The sequence below is a fragment of the Acomys minous genome, assembly GCF_964271855.1.
Source record: "Acomys minous genome assembly, chromosome: 6".
Taxonomy (NCBI): domain Eukaryota; kingdom Metazoa; phylum Chordata; class Mammalia; order Rodentia; family Muridae; genus Acomys; species Acomys minous.
In genome coordinates, this window is record NC_140487.1 from 52,796,637 (window position 1) to 52,813,096 (window position 16,460).

The 16,460-nt window shown below is 42.9% G+C and overlaps 1 protein-coding gene and 1 long non-coding RNA gene across 2 annotated transcripts; one reads left to right on the forward strand and one right to left on the reverse strand.

Moving 5' to 3' along the window:
* Positions 1–2,930: 2,930 nt before the first annotated feature.
* LOC311600307 lies at positions 2,931–6,821 on the reverse strand. Its single transcript, XR_014780208.1, has 3 exons — positions 6,720–6,821; positions 6,171–6,318; positions 2,931–3,070 (listed from the first exon to the last, which is right to left on the reverse strand). It is a non-coding gene; the product is annotated as an uncharacterized lncRNA (long non-coding RNA).
* Positions 6,822–6,921: 100 nt separating this feature from the next.
* Positions 6,922–10,195, forward strand: NEUROD6 (neuronal differentiation 6). Its single transcript, XM_084786816.1, has 2 exons — positions 6,922–7,065; positions 8,355–10,195. The coding sequence occupies exon 2, from the start codon at positions 8,376–8,378 to the stop codon at positions 9,387–9,389; it is 1,014 nt and encodes a 337-aa protein (XP_084642942.1). The 5' UTR covers positions 6,922–7,065; positions 8,355–8,375; the 3' UTR covers positions 9,390–10,195.
* Positions 10,196–16,460: the final 6,265 nt, after the last annotated feature.

The following is a 16,460-nucleotide window of genomic DNA, read 5'->3' on the forward strand; positions in this document are numbered from 1 at the left end:
CTTCCATTAGATTGCATTCTGAAAGCATCACTGTGACCTACAAAGTCTTTTATGATCAGAGCCCAGCTCATGTTATAGAGATGCTGGTGTTCCTAGAAGACTGGGAGAATACATAGGCTCTGTCCTCTGTCCTGTCCTTCCTCCGGGCTACAGGAAGGATGCCGACAGCACTACAGATCACTTAACTGATCGGATCTTCCCTAAATGTGCTGTACACTCCGGTGAGGAAATTCCATGCGTGTTTACCACCTGTCCAGTGGGGAAATGTCATGCATCTCTGTTATCTGTCTCTCTATGGAGACTACCAGCTCCCCAGCAACACAGCCTGGACCTTGCTATGTGCCTCTGAATGCTCGTCACTAACGCATAATTGCAACCCATGGCTTTACTCAGTGCGTGTTGACTATATTTCACAAATAAACTCCTAGCTGTAAACTAGTTTGGATCTTCTTCGTGTAACTAACCACTTCTTTTTTTAATGTTTTATTATTTATTTTTTTTTTACACTTTTTAAAATCAATTCATTTATTTTAAATCTCAATAGTTATCCAATCCCTTGTATCCTCCCATTCCTCCCTCCCTCTCATTTTCCCCTTACTCCTCTCCCCTATGATTGTGACTGAGGGGGACCTCCTTCCCCTGTGTATGCTCATAGGGTATCAAGTCTCTTCTTGGTAGCCTGCTATCTTTCCTCTGAGTATCACCAGGCCTCCCCATCCAGGGGATGTGGTCAAATATGGGGCACCAGAGTTCATGTGAAAGTCAGTCCCCACTCTCCACTCAACTGTGGATAATGTCCTATCCATTTGCTAGATCTGGGTCAGGGTTCAATGTTTATTGCACGTATTGTCCTTGGCTGGTGCCATAGTTTGAGCAGGACCCGACCCCTGGGCCCAAATCTGCCCATCATAATGTTCTTCTTGTAGGTTTCTAGGACCCCCTGGATCTTTTTATTCCCCCATTCTCCCATGCTTCACTCACCTAGAGTCCCAATAGGATGTCCTCCCCGCTCTTCCATTTTCCTGATAAGTGAAGACTTTCATGGGACATGCACCTTGGGCTAGTGTCCAGATATAAGTGAGTATATACTATTTGACTCTGCTTCTGGGTTAACTCACTCATTATGATCATTTCTAGTTCAATCCATTTGCCCACAAATTTCGAGAATTCTTTGTTTTTAATAGCTGAGTAGTATTCCATAGTGTAAATGTACTACAATTTCCTTATCCATTCTTCTACTGAGGGACACTTAGGCTATTTCCATGTTCTGGCTATTATGAATAAGGCCGCTATGAACATGGTAGAGCATATGTCCCTGCTGTGTGCTGGGGCTTCTTCTGGGTATATTCCAAGGAGTGGAATAGCTGGGTCTTGAGGAAGCCCTATTCCCAGTTTTCTGAGATAGTGCCATAGATTTCCAAAGTGGTTGTACTAGTTTGCATTCCCACCAGCAATGAAGAGTGTCCCTCTTTCTCCACATTCTCGCCAGCATGTGGTGTCACTTGAATTTTTGATCTTAGCCATTCTGATGGGTGTAAGATGGAATCTCAGAGCCATTTTGATTTGCATTTCTCTGATGACTAAAGACGTTGAGCATTTCTTTAAGTGTTTATCAGCCATTTGATATTCCTCTGTTTGTCTAACTGGATATCTACATGTAGAAAAATGCAATTAGACCCATATTTGTCACCATGCACAAAACTCAAGGCCAAGGGATTAAAGACCTCAACATAAAACCAGAGACACTAAATCAGTTAGAAGAAAAAGTGGGGAAAAGCCTGGAACACATTGGCACAGGAGACAACTTCCTGAAAAGAACACCAACAGCCTAGGCCTTAAGGTCAACAATTAATAAATGCAACCTCATGAGGCTGAGAATCTTCTGTAAGGCAGGAGACACTGTCAACAGAACGAAGCGACAGCCTACAAGTTGGGAAAAGATCTTCACCAACCCTACATCTAAGAAAGGTCTAATATCCAGAATATATAAAGAACACAAGAAATTAAACACCACCAAACCAAATAACCCAATTGAGAAATGGGGCTCAGAACTAAACAGAGACTTCACTTACCATGTCTTAATCCCTATGGGACTCATTCCCCCATCAGTCACCGATGATGAAAATGCCCCCACGGAGTTTCATACAGACCAATCTGATGGGGACATTTTCTCAGTTAAGGTTCTGTCTTCCAAGATGAGCTTGAGCTTGTGCCAAGTTGAGTAGAAACTAGTCAACACAGGGGAGTCACTGGAGGGTTAGAGTACAGACACAGTTTGGTGTCTGTGTACACTGGGTACCTCTGGGACTGGGTTGAACACCGACTATGGGCAGTCAGAGAGACAGTTCAGGGAAGATGCCTTGGGAAAGAAGCAAGAATTACTCCAAAATAGTTATTTTCTAAGCATTTATAGAGGAGGTAAGGCATTGAATAAACAAATGTATGGTGCCTAACTACTAGAGAGCAGGGCTGAGAGTGGCTACAAGGTTTGTGAGTTGCAGGAATTGCCCTCCTAGGAGGAGATGTGGGAGAACTGCATCTGTCCTCATGTATGCACAGTCACACTCCACTGCAGGAAGTATCAGGGAGGGCCTCTTGAACATCATCCAGGCATCCTTATTCGAGGCAGCCCTGTACTCTCTCCACTGTGTCAGTCAATCTTGACAGAAGATGTGATGATCAGAAGTATGGTTAGAAAGGACATGGCATCAACTAGTTGCCCATCAGCAGATGAATACATATAAAAATGTCATGATGCAGCCGGGCAGTGGTGGCACATACCTTTAATCCCAGCACTCGGGAGGCAGAGGCAGGCAGATTGCTGTGAGTTCGAGGACAGCCTGGTCTATAAAGCAAGTTCAGTACAGCCAAGGCTACACAGAGAAACCCTGTCTCGAAAAGCCAATAAAAAATAAAAAATAAAAATGTGATAATGCACACAATGGAACTTTTATTCAGCGGAATCTCCAGGAATATCAGTAGTTTTAAAAGCTTAAAATAAACGGAAGTAACCCAAACTCAGACAGATTTTTAAAAAAACACATGTTCTTGCTTGTATATGTATGTTAGCCTGCAATGTACACACACACACAGAGAGAGAGAGAGAGATACATTAAATAACCATTACATTACATATGCTGAAATATAACAAAAATACCTAGTACAGTATCACTGAAAAGCACAAATCAAGCTTAACAAAGCAGTTTATTTTTAAAGTCAAAGGAAATTACACGTTTTCTTGTCGTAACATCAAAATATTAACAAAGCATTGGTTCTTTCCTTCAGGCTGGATTAAAACCAATAAGCCAACTCATGCCGATTTTCTTATATTCATAGAAGCTTCTGGTCCATAGATAGGAAAGGACCCTAATGCATCTATTTGATGAATAAATGAAGAACACATTCCGTAGGGGAAATGATTAAGTGCACTTCCGGAAGGAAGAGCACAGCACTGCTGTGCACAGAGCTGGGAGCAGAAGACTGACAGGTGTAGGCTCGTGTGAGACTAGTAGGCTGCGTGCCCTGCAGTTCAGCCTTCACCGCGGGGAGGGTAAAGGCCTGATCATGAAGTAATCTTTATGAGGGTGTGAACAACACATTGCCACACCTATGTTCAGTTTATTTTAAACCCTTAAAAGGATCAGGAGGAGCGAGGATGCTTTCTGACTTGCTTCATCGTTGAAACGACTTTCCTTAATCTCAGGGCTGTTTTCCAAAACTATGTCAGGCCCATGGGAGTCAAAGAGTTAAAACTCAGTGAGCCTACACTGAGCTTGCTCACAGGACCCCCCAAGACTGACTTCCTGGTGTGCTTGCCTAATAGCCAGAAAGAAAAACAAAACAAAACAATCCAAAAAGAAAAAGAAAAAAGAAAAAAAATACAGCTCCTAGGAATCCCCCACATCCACAAAAGGAGCACTGTGTTCTGAGGTTTTGCTGCTACAGATTCCGCCCTGTTGCTCTTTGCCATGGAAGCATAGAAAACAGCAGCACCTGAGCCTTCATTTTTGCATTTTTGAACTTGGGGCCCTCATCCTCGTGCAAGCTAAGTCTGCAGCTAATTTCTGTAATCGATATGTAAGCACCTAATCACTGAAAGCAAGAAATGCTAAACTGACAGGCTCTGGCACTTCAAAAAACACTGTACAATTTCATGACCACAGAAACAACAGCAGAACTGCCAACAACAGAATCATAGCAGCTAAATTAGAATGGAGTCAGCTTAGACAGGGAAAGTTCGGTTTGAAGGGAAAACCGTGGAGTGAGAGGAAACATGCTAGAAAGGTACAATGTCCTGGCCAAGGCCCTGAGCATCTGTGAGGAACTCTGGCTGGAGCCTTGGTGCTAAGATGCTTTCTTAGCAGAGATCAGAAGAGCCACTCTGGAGAGAGATACAGACACCGCAGACATTTGCGTACCTGGAACTACTCTAGGAAATGCATGAGGACATTTCTTGAAAAGTTATTGTATAAACACACTGAATTCTTGTTAAATCTTCCCCTGACAATTACTAATCCTCGCCCCACCTTTTTTTTTTTCATTTTAAGAATAAAGAAAACCTGCATGTTTAAAATAATAGTAGGCAATCACAATACTTGAATCCTCTTTGTCCTCCGGCCTCACCACCACCAAAGGGTTTCTTTTCTTTCATGTTACCAGCAGGAATAGAACAGCCGCCAAAGTTACATTAATCTTTTCTCTTTTTTAAATGCCCACGTAAAGATAAAATATAAGATGAGACTTCCCCATGTGCTCCATTGGTGATCACTTGCTAGAGACACATCAAATCATCCTGTTCCTGGCTTTCGACTTCTGTGTCTGTGACGCATATAATACAGTGTAGCTCCTGGGGACTTAGATCAGGTACAACATGGGAGATTCAAGGCAGCTCTGCCTACTTTGTAGCTCAGGACTCTGATGTTTTCCCTCCTTCACAGTTAGAAATTAAATGACACAGGAGGACAACTAACTTCTTCATCTGGCCTTTCTATTGAAGTTCTTTGTGTTGATACAAAATTACGTTTAGATTTTGAACCAAAAGCTACATGAAATATATTTAACACTGGTAAAGATATATTCAGGTGCAAATTCTAAAATGACTAATGTGACAAGTTTTACCAGCCCCACCTGCTTTAACCTATAAATTAATAGTTTACTATTGTTTTAAACTTACACTTTTTTTTTTACTCACTCTGTAAGAGAGACAAACTATGCACTTTTAACCTAGCCTCTTTCTTTTTTTTGTCAACCCTCCATCTTTTCTAAAAACCATTCAGGAAATGTCAGTCAAACTTTTTAAAGGAGGTAGAAATGAGTCAGGGGGCAACAGGAGCACAATCGAACCTGGGTAAGGCCCTCGGTGCCAATTTGGATGCAAAGTGTATGAAAGCGGCAGAATTCTAAACCGTTCAAAGGTGGGATTTAAAAGGGAAGTGCTAACAGACTCAACGGTGCCAGACTGCCAGGGATTACACTAAGACCAAAAGCATGCTCTTTCACTTTAGAGCCGGAGATTATGCAGCTGTCAAACAATAAGGCTTGTGTTTATTTGTTTATTTATTTATTTATTTTTCAAAAGTTCGTTCTCTTTCTTGCCTTTCACAGACCTTCCAAAAATCATCTGTCATTCAGGAAGGAGGCATCTCAGAGGAGGAGAGAAGGAAGGAGGACAGCAGGACTGGCCTCCAGCTTTGCATCCTGTTTTGTTAGAGGTAGAGCTTTGCCAGACCTGCTTAGCTGCCTCTTGTCCTGCTTCGTTAAAAAGGCATCAGGAAAGGGGAATGGAGGAGGAGAAATATACCTGATAAGGAAACAAAAACAAAAACAAAAAACAAAAACAGGACACTGATGTTAAAACGCTAAGAAATTTAAGTGAATGCGGGTCTAGAGGAAACAAAGTTGCAAGGATGAAATTGGTAGGACAGAGGGGGAAAAAATATTGAAAGCTCCAAAAAGTAAGAAAGCTAAGCCTTTAATTAAAAAGGAAACGTTCCACAGCATGTCAAGGAGAGAAAAAGCTGCAAACGCAAGTGATGGTTTTTCTGTTTATTGTGTCTGAAGCGAGAAGGCAAAAGCAGGCTAACACAGGGAGGTCGGGGAGTTGACTGAATGGAGCTTGTGGCGCAGCGGTAGGCACAAACATGTAGCTTCCAGTCTAACCAAAGACTTACTGTAGCTCAGCAATTGGTCTGGGTCGGGTTCTGCCTGCGTATATTCTCCCTGAAAAGTTGCGGAAAAGACAGCAGCAAGTGTAAGGGAGCATTTGAAGACGTCTTTCACAGACCCCAGATGGAGAAACTGATCTTTTATTCTGACATCCTGAGAAGCAAAGAAATCTGGAGTAGAAGAACCACACAGATACACACCCGTAAGTGACACGCCTTAAAGCAGAACAGGGAAACGAGGAGGCCTTTGCTGACCCATTTGTCGACCTTAATCTTGGTTTCACTCAGCACCCAAGCCCGGCTTCTAGCTCCCTTACAAGGCTCTCCTTCCCTGGTACCCAGATGCACTGAGGAGGAGCTGGTGATCTTTACAAAACAACAACCCCCACAAACAACAGAGACCTCTCACACAAACACAAAAGCCCACCTTGCAAACGAATGGAATATTAACAACTGCCTCACAGTTATCCCACCGGCAGGGCGGAAACCCATCACTAACACAGCTCTTTCTACAGCTTGCCAGTGAGACCCCGAGCAGCTACAAGAGAAACGCACCTACTGTATGTGAAAGGCTGGTGCAGATTTTTTTTTCCTCCCTATCAGTCTAACCTCCTGTGTTGATGCATGAATGCTGGTACCCACTTACAGGGATGCCAGATGATCAGTGCAGAATGAAGGTCCCAAGAGAGGATCACATGGCTCTCTCTGCCCTGTGACGTCACTAGCAGATGGCATGGGTACCAGCTCTGGCAGTTGGCATCAATGTCACTTTTTAGAGATCAATGAGATAGTGCAGATACACACAGATCTAGAGGCTCCAGGAGACGATGCGACACTCAGCCTGAAAAGATTTGGAAGATCCAAAATGAAAACTGATTATTGAATGAAATTAAAACCTAAGGTAATATAAATAAAGATATACTCAATTGATGCTGGGTTTTGCATGCAAGTATTTAAAGATACAGTATCACTGTCTTAGAGTATTTCTATGTTCTTTGCCATCTATAAGTTCTTATCATATTTCATTCTTATGATATAATTATCACATACTTTCACTGCTATTATGTAACACTGTAAATGTGTGGATAGTGTGTGTGTGTGTGTGTGTGTGTGTGTGTGTGTGTGTGTAGTGAGGGACTGGAGATTGTTAAATTAAAAATCTCTGTTTTAATATGCCTATTTGGTTGAAGACTAGATGAAAATATTTGTTGTTTCACCCAACAAAACCCAAAAATGCATTTTAAACACAAATTATTTTCCTCTTTCATTTGGGATTCTGAACACACGTGCACAATTGCAGGCAGAATTCTTGGACCGTTCCTGTCCGATATTAGCTAGAGGGAGACTTCCGTGGCTCTTAGAACAAAAACACTAGGAGCGGAACAGCAGTAAACAGACAATTACATTGGGGGAATTCCTACGTGTTAAAGCGGTGGCAACATTTGCTTTGATTAAAAAAATGCCAGTAATGTTTGTGGGGTTTTTTTCATCTGTTTATAGTTTTATTTTCAAATTAGACTAATCCCCTTTTCCTTGAAGCTGGGAAAACAACACTCTTTAACATAGTTCTTTACTCATAAGGAAAAATCAATTTTAAATTTGATCTGATTCATCTTTTCTTTAAATTTGTGTGTTCTGCAGCCACCTATCAAATTCCCAGTTTGAGGTTAACAAATAATAAAGTTGGGGATTAATTTTTTTTTCTAAAAGAAAAAAAAAAAACTCCAAATTTGTCAGCTTAAGGAGAGAGAGTACTTTTCGTTACAAAAAATAAAAAAATAAAAAATAAAAAAGGTTTCTCTTCTATTTTGTTCTCAGGGGAATTAGAATTAATGAAAGTCTGCATTATTATATCATGCTTTTATTTGCTTTAACTCCACTCCATGTGTGCTAAAAAATCCAGTTTAAAATCCAAGAGAAATAGGAAATGTGATGGTCTCTAATAAGTATTGCCTTTTATATTTTCTTTTGATAATTATAAATTGCCTGTATAAATAGACGCTGCTGTAATGTCTTTATGACTGTTAATCTGCACAAGCTCAATTTTTTTAAATTTAATGTAAATATGAATCCTGGACTCAGTCTTTTTCATGTGCTCTCAGAGTCTATGATTGAGTCATCAAATATATTTGAGGTATATTAGCTCTAAAAATGAAAACACTTTAAATATTGTACTGGCATTTTTTCCAGGTAATTTAAGGTTAAAGAACCATGTTAACACTACCGTTTGACGAGTCTGTTGTAATGCCTGAATCCCAGATGTGCAGAAAGTTTGCTAGACAATGTGAGGACCAGAAACAAATTAAGAAACCAGAGAGCTTTCCAAAACAAGTTGTCCTTCGAGGAAAGAGCATCAAAAGGGCCCCTGGAGAAGAAACAGAGAAAGAGGAGGAGGAGGAAGACAGAGAAGAAGAAGATGAAAATGGCTTGCCCAGAAGGAGGGGTCTCAGGAAAAAAAAGACCACCAAACTACGACTGGAAAGGGTCAAGTTCAGGAGACAGGAAGCCAACGCGCGTGAGAGGAACCGGATGCACGGCCTCAATGACGCTCTGGACAATTTGAGAAAAGTGGTCCCCTGTTACTCTAAAACCCAAAAACTGTCCAAAATAGAAACTTTACGGCTGGCCAAAAATTACATCTGGGCACTTTCTGAAATTCTGAGGATTGGCAAGAGACCAGATCTGCTCACGTTCGTCCAAAACTTATGCAAAGGTCTTTCCCAGCCAACTACAAACTTGGTGGCAGGCTGCTTACAGCTCAACGCCAGGAGTTTCCTGATGGGTCAGGGTGGGGAGGCTGCACACCACACAAGGTCACCCTACTCCACATTCTTCCCACCCTATCACAGCCCTGAGCTGGCCACTCCCCCAGGGCATGGGACTCTTGATAATTCCAAGTCCATGAAACCCTACAATTACTGCAGTGCATATGAATCCTTCTATGAAAGTACTTCCCCTGAGTGTGCCAGCCCTCAGTTTGAAGGTCCCTTAAGTCCTCCCCCAATTAACTATAATGGGATATTTTCCCTGAAGCAAGAAGAAACCTTGGACTATGGCAAAAATTACAATTATGGCATGCATTACTGTGCAGTGCCACCCAGGGGTCCCCTTGGGCAGGGTGCCATGTTCAGGTTGCCCACCGACAGCCACTTCCCTTACGACTTACATCTGCGCAGCCAATCTCTCACTATGCAAGATGAATTAAATGCAGTTTTTCATAATTAATGAGGAAAATGAAAATAAACAGTGGTCATTCACCTCCAACCCTAATTAAGACAAAGCAGATGCTTGCGGGCTGAGTAATTGGCACAACTCTATCTAAGGTGTTTACTAGTTTCTGAAGTGTGTTTCGATGATTGTGAAATTTTTCTATGTCATAATAAATCTCTTTTCATACGAGAACTCCTTTTCCTTCCCTTTTGTCTGTATCACACTGTGACTCTCTCTCTCTCTCTCTCTCTCTCTCTATTGGCAGGATTTCTCTTTCTTGCTTTAGTTTCTTTTAAATTCACTTAATTTGTTTGAACAAGGTGTCTAAGTATTGCTGAATAAAGACATGCACACAGCGTATCTCAATGTCTATTTAAGTTGTACAGTAATTATGAAGATGCATGTTATAAAAATCAGATGAGTAAAAATGTGTTTATAATTACTAGGACTCATATATGTATCTCTGAAAATTTAGTTTTTAAAATATCAAGAGCTAACCATGAGATTTTTAAAAAATGCATTTGAGGATGTACAACAATATTAAAAGCTATGCAATTTTCTGTTTATTAAAGACAAAACTAAATGTACTCAGTTGGTAGCAACTATTCCTCTTGAAGCATTTACAGAGGAGGAAACACAGTATTTGGGGGAGGCTATCAGTATTATAATTTGGGGACAATTAATTCAGTGAAGAAAAAAATATTAGCACTTGTTTTGTATTGTTCAGGATTTTTCTGTACAGGTTTGTTACAGTGTATAATTGTGTTTTCCATCCTGCAGTTTAAAAGCAATTAAACATAGATATTTCCACTTACAAAGGATATCTATTAGCATGGTATTTTTGCATGATACTTATTATTTCCTGGCACACAGCTATTTTCAATCTCCAATGCTCCCTCCTCCCCATATCAGAAATATTTCTGGTCTAAATGGTAAGGGCTCAAACAAATTTCTTTAAAACACAAAACAGATCTCCAAAGCGTTTTCCAGAATTTTCTTTTGAAATGTATCTTAAATGAGAGAGAAATAAAAAGGCACCCTGTCAAGGTTAAACACCCCGGGGAAACAATGGTAAATCCTGCTAACCTTCAACTCCAGCCTAAATTCGGTGGCAGTTTTCCAGCAGACCCCAGAGCCCGTGTTAAGAACGGAAGCTTTTTTTCTGGTCCTGTTAAACGCCTGGACGATTAGAATCTAAATTTTGTGTGATTAAAAGTTTCCTAACAAAACCGCAAGCAGAAGAACTTAGTTTAATATGCCTGGAGAGCTAGCTTCTTAAAACAGGGCTGAGCCGCTCCTGAAGTAAAAAAACAAGGAGGTGGTAACCTCGTCTTAGATGCCTTCTGGGACAGGTCTGCTTCCCAGGAAGCGGGAAATAAACATCTGCGGGACCTGGGGAGGACAAAACTGCTGCAGCACAGAAACCCCGCGGACACCACAAGAGCCAGCTCAGGCCCAGCTAATGCAGGTGACCTCCTGCTGCCTAGGTGGCCTCCAGGGCTCAGGCTGCGTTGCCTGAGTTCTGCCCGCAGTGGGCGCCCTGCAGCCTGGGGCCCGCACCCATCTAGTGGGCACCGCAGGCTGGCCAGTGGACTCCTCCTGTACCCCATCCACTTGACGAGGTGGGAAGGGAGTGCATCTCCACCTGTCAGTCTGCTGCAAGAGGGACATGAGCTGCCAGGTGCTGCCCAGAGCTGACCTTGTCCTCCTCCTGCCCCGCAGCTGGCAGGATTCAAAGTGTGCAGACTATAGGTTCACACCCCAATCTCCAGAAGGCCTCCTAGCCCTGTCCCTGGCACCCCCTCCCCCTGCTAGAAGCAGGGATCCTTTGGTGAGTGCAGCCGCTGCAGCATGCAAGGAGGAAAGAGGCTGAGCAGCTGCTGGCGCAGGGACTCGCGGGTGATGAACGGCCCCTCCAAGCCGGTGTGTGAGCACCTGTTCACTCCATTCCCACGGGGCAGGGGGAAAGAAAGGCGAGGTAAAAGAGGGATAGTGCCCTGCTGGAGTGGAGAGAAGTTTGCCCAAGGTAGAGAGCCTTCTGTCTGCTCTGGCTGCCTGGGCACGGGGAAGACTTGTGCCCACTTCCTCCCATATGCATACAAAACCTGCTCTCCCTGGGACTGGGTCTAGCTGTACTGGACTCTTTTTTTTTCCCCCGGGGCGAGGGGGGCCTCAGACGTTAGGAACCCGGTCTCTGCTCACCGCATCTAAGTAAACAACAAAAAAGTGAGACGGCGTCTGGAAATGGAATATCTGCCTCACCCTCCAATATCATTTCTTCTCTGACACATTAGGTGTGGTTTCTGGTCTTGTATCCTTTGCTAGAGGGTACCCAGTGGCCTGACCGGAAGAACACTGCGCTTGCTCAGAGTCTTGTTGGCTCAGACAAGCATGTAAACCCCGCACTCTTTCCAAGGTCACAGATTCTTGTTGGAAGCAGAGACTGCAACAGGAGATAGGTCTTCCGTCTTCCTTCTGGCAAGTGTGAGAGGGAAGAGGAGAAGCAGCTGGCGGAATGAGGAAGAATCCGGTGCTCTGGGCAAGCTTATCTCAGAGCTAACTCACAAGTAACTGTCTCACAAGTAACTCCAGCTAGTAAGCCGGGATTTCATAAACAGACCCCAGAGAACGGGAGGCATCTTCTAGAACCTGGGACACGCCTGTCCTGTGGGTGCATGCTCCCTGCGTCCCTGATAAACGTAACCATGCTGTTGTGCCATGTATGGCCAGGATGGGTTAAAAGGATCCCATGCTTAGTAAATACTTAGATGCCTCTTCTGAACCCGGCACTAGACCCAGCCTCTGTCATTATGCGTTGCCCTGGGCCCTAAGTCAGTTTTCTTCATCAGTTCACAGTGCTGAGAAATCCTGCAAGTTGATTGCCAGGGATGGTATGCACAGCAAAACAGCTTTGAAAGGGGCCCCGCTTCAGTGAAAAGGAGAGGACAGTGGGCTCTAAAGGGTGTACAGTTCAGGAATCAAGAAGCCTGGCGTAAGCTAGGTTTGAATGGCATCCTTGCTCTTTGCCTGAGGTGCTGTGTCCTGCCACCACCCAACAGAAAAGATAACCCCTTCCCTCTGATCTCTTCGTAGCTGCTGTCTTCCAAACAGACTAGACATCTTTTCTTCGTGGCTGGATCTAGCCAGTGCTTCCTCGTTACAATTACGAAGGAAAGAAAATGGCTAAAGGATACACATCCAAATGGTCACACACTCCCATTTGTAAATATTTATGAAAGTCTCAGGTTAAAATAAAAAACAAAACAACAACAACAAAAAGTCTATTTGGATCTTGTCTGTTAGACTTAACATAAAATAGGAGCTATTTATTCTTTTTTGCAGTGTATATTTCGACCTGAAAGAAAATCAGGTCCTGTCAGTAAGATGGAAGAACGTAAGGCTGGAGAGGCACCTAGCCATGCCTTTACCTCTGATATGAACCTAGTCAATTCCATGCTCCCCTCTCTGGGACCTCATACTGCCACCCACCTTCAAAATCACCTTTCTCTTTTGACCCTTTTGGACCGCATATATTTCTGTTACCACATGGGCTCCCAGGATCTCCCAGCCTGTGGGTCCTAGGTAAGTGTCATCTTTAAATACATGACCCAGAGCCTCTTATGCATTTTTCAAGGCATGAAGGGAAAAATGTGCCAACTGCCATTCATCTTGCACTCACATTGAGCATGTTGACATTTCCTCTAGTAAAACATCGTGAGGTTGATTTGGTGTGTATCAACCTACGTGGAACTGACACCACCTTCTGGGCATTGATGCCTTCCCATGAACCTGCTTTCTCTGTCTCTTTTATTGCCTGTCCCTGTACTTTATTTAAGGAAGTAAATATTCTTACTTTGGAGAACAAGTAGTGTTCAGGCTCTAGCAACTAGTTGTTTTTTTTTTTTACATTTATTTAGTTAGTTAGTTAGTTGGTTGGCTGACTAGTTTTGTTTTAACCATCACCCTTCTAAATCTAAGACACTCAGCCTCCAAAGGAGGCTGGGATAGAAAAGGTTCAAAGCTATTGCCTACTCCACTGCTCAGTACCACAGCTTGATTCTTCACAGGCCCACTCTCAGTTGGCCTCACTGTGCCTTACACTTTCCCTGTGCACAGGGTATCCTCTCCCCCGACAGAGAAACCCAATTAACAGCAAAGTTCAGTTTTTCCCTATGAACAGTGAACTACATATGAGAGAAATAATAGTGAATATTTTTTTCTTATTTCCTTCTCTTTCTGGTCTTCCCTTGATCTCAGGATCCAGGCTTATCTCACCTGGACCAATATACTGGTCTCCAAGTTAGTTACCCTGCTCCATTCTTTTTTCCTCCTCTGTTTCCCAAGAGGAAATTTGGTGCCCAATTAACTTTCCTAAAATTCCCCAATACACCAAACTCTTGCAGCAACACCTCTCATGGCCTCAAATTCATTTTAGTTCTTTCATTCAGTCTATATCTTCCACATTAAAAACTGAAAACATCTGAGCATCCACAGTTTAGAGTTAATAAAGAATTTTCATAGACTCATTTTGTTCTAGAAGCATCATGATGAGGTGATGATGACTTCCATATTATTAGAAACCGAGGACCAGAAATTTTGTGCCACTTTCCCACAGGTACAGAGCAGAGCAAAAGGTCTGGGTTTATTTTTCACCCTCCCTCACATAGCCATCAGAACAGAAGGTGTAAGGATTTATCCTCGGGAGCAAGCAAGCAGGCAGTTCTGCTGCAGGCACCAGCTGAGTGTCCCTTAACCACATTTGGTTCTCACACTAAGATATCTGTAGACTCTGCAACTGCAGGCACAGTTCCCAGGGCTGCTTGCCTTCCCTGATGCCAGTCACAGTCCGAGATTATTCCACTAGTGTTTCTGACCAGTCATCTCTAGAGCAAGAACCCATCCTCCATCTCAGATAACCTGGGAGAGCAAAAGTTTATAGGAGTTAGGGAAATGCCTGTGTTCACTGGTTCACTATGACATATTGCAAAAGACACAGGTGAAGACTGAAGACGGGAAAGAGCACAGAGCTGACAGGTCCCCTCAGAAAAGCACTGCCCCTGCCTCAGGCTACTTGATGCATCACAGGCATGTGACAGCATGTCTAGCATACTCTTTGTTAAAGCAACAAGGCACTTTATTCAGACAGTATCTTAGGAGCCTGGTATACGCACCAACTCTTCCTAATCATGACGAAAGTGCTGCAGACCTCCAGGAGCCAAGATGCCCAACCCTTGCCTCTGCCTTTGTAAAGAACGAGGCTCTGGTTTGAGCCTCCTTGTCACATCTGTCTGTCTAACTCCAGCTGTTGGGGGAAGCTCTGCCTTTTCTTCTCCAAGCTCTCAAAAGTCACATGTGCTTCCCAGGGCATCTTCCACAAAGAACCTCACAACTTCTGGCTGAAATGGCATCTTGTTTTTCGTGACACACAGCCCTATCAGTGTAGGCTCAACTGCCCAAATCATATGACATTTCAAATCTTATCTGGATCATGCGCTGCTTTTGAACATACAAATCAAATCTGGCTGCATTGTTCAGTCCTAAGGAGCAAGGTCAATGCTTTCTCCCCTCTGTATCTCTACCGAGCACTATAAAATCCTGACTGACTGTGATTGAGGATGCAAACTCTTGTTCTATTGTGGGATAATGCAAATAATTGCTGACCTTTCACCTTCAGTAAAACCTCACACGGAACAACCACAATAAGGCCCAGATTCTCCATCTTTGAAATAAGAATATTGACACACATGCCTCCAGGATTTTGTAAAGATTAAATGATATCATTGATGAACATTCATCAGCTGGTGTCCTGGTTCAATAATGCAAGCCATTGAGAAAAGTAGTTACAGCTTTCATTGAGCTAGAACAAGATGTTTCTGTTAGATAGATGTGAACTCTGTAAATAAATTGTTCAAAATGCAGGTTTGTCCTGGGGTAGCAGGATGTGAAACAAATGTAGTCCAGTGGACATTAATGGTATATTTTAATAGCACAGATATATATATGGAAATAATGACACCTCATCTGAAAGCCGTGTGTGAGGGAAGACTGACAGACAACAAGAGAGCAGAGAGCTGATGCTCTGTAGAGCCTGTAGCCTTCTTCCAAGCTGTGCCTTCAATTAGACTCCATCACTTCAGAAAGGTAGGATGACTTGAATTGTCTCCTAATGCTGTGCAGTAAGAACCTGTCACATGCTGTGTCCAGGGACTTCATTTCTGTTTTCTTTCTAGAGTTTTGATCAGTCAGGGCTGTGTTTGAGAAAGTCCAACACCCTTACCCCGAAGTACAAGGAATAGGGAAAACTAGTTTAGTTTGAAGACTTTTACTGATGCTTGTGGGAAACTGATCCAAAATTGGATTCACCAGGTTGCCCAAGATTTCTGAGCAGCACGTTCACTTGGAGATCTGTTCCGAGAATACCAGTTCTCAGGGTCCACCTCACACAAAGAATCATTGTCTTAATTACACAGCCCATGCATTTGCATGGAGGGCCAGTACCACAGACATTTCACTACCAAAGGTCTTAACCAGCTTCCTTTACTGCACTAAACGCATGAGATAAAAAGAAATGTTATTTTGGCTCACAGCTTTGGAGCTTTTAGCCAATTTCCAATTGGTCCTGCTTCTTTGGCCTGTGGTGATAGAAGTACATCCCTGTTCATTTTATACTTAGAAATTAAAAAGAGAAAGAGGAAGAGACTGGGACCCACAATCCTATTCAAGGGCAAATCACCCCCTTATGACCTAAAATGCCCCAGTATTAATCAATCTTTTAAAGTTCTCACCACTTTCTAAGTATCATGAATTAGGGATCATGTCTTTTACATGCAGGTTTATGGGGAACATTCTAGATGCAGCTACAGTACTAAGCAATGGACACAGTCATGGGGTGACCGGAGGTGAAGTCCAGCACAGTGGAAGAAGATCTGCAACACCCTATCCCAATTTATAAGGAATCTGACATGAAAAAGAGGAGATCCAGTTACCTACTGACATCTGTGATGAGAAGGAAGTCCCCACATGACACCCCAGCCTTTGTAGATCATCAGTGCTCAAGGAGTATACAGAGTGTGGGACAGTGATACC

Excerpts from the sequence above, each read along its gene's own strand:
- NEUROD6 (XM_084786816.1), top strand. The coding sequence starts at position 8,376 with ATGTTAACACTACCGTTTGACGAGTCTGTTGTAATGCCTGAATCCCAG.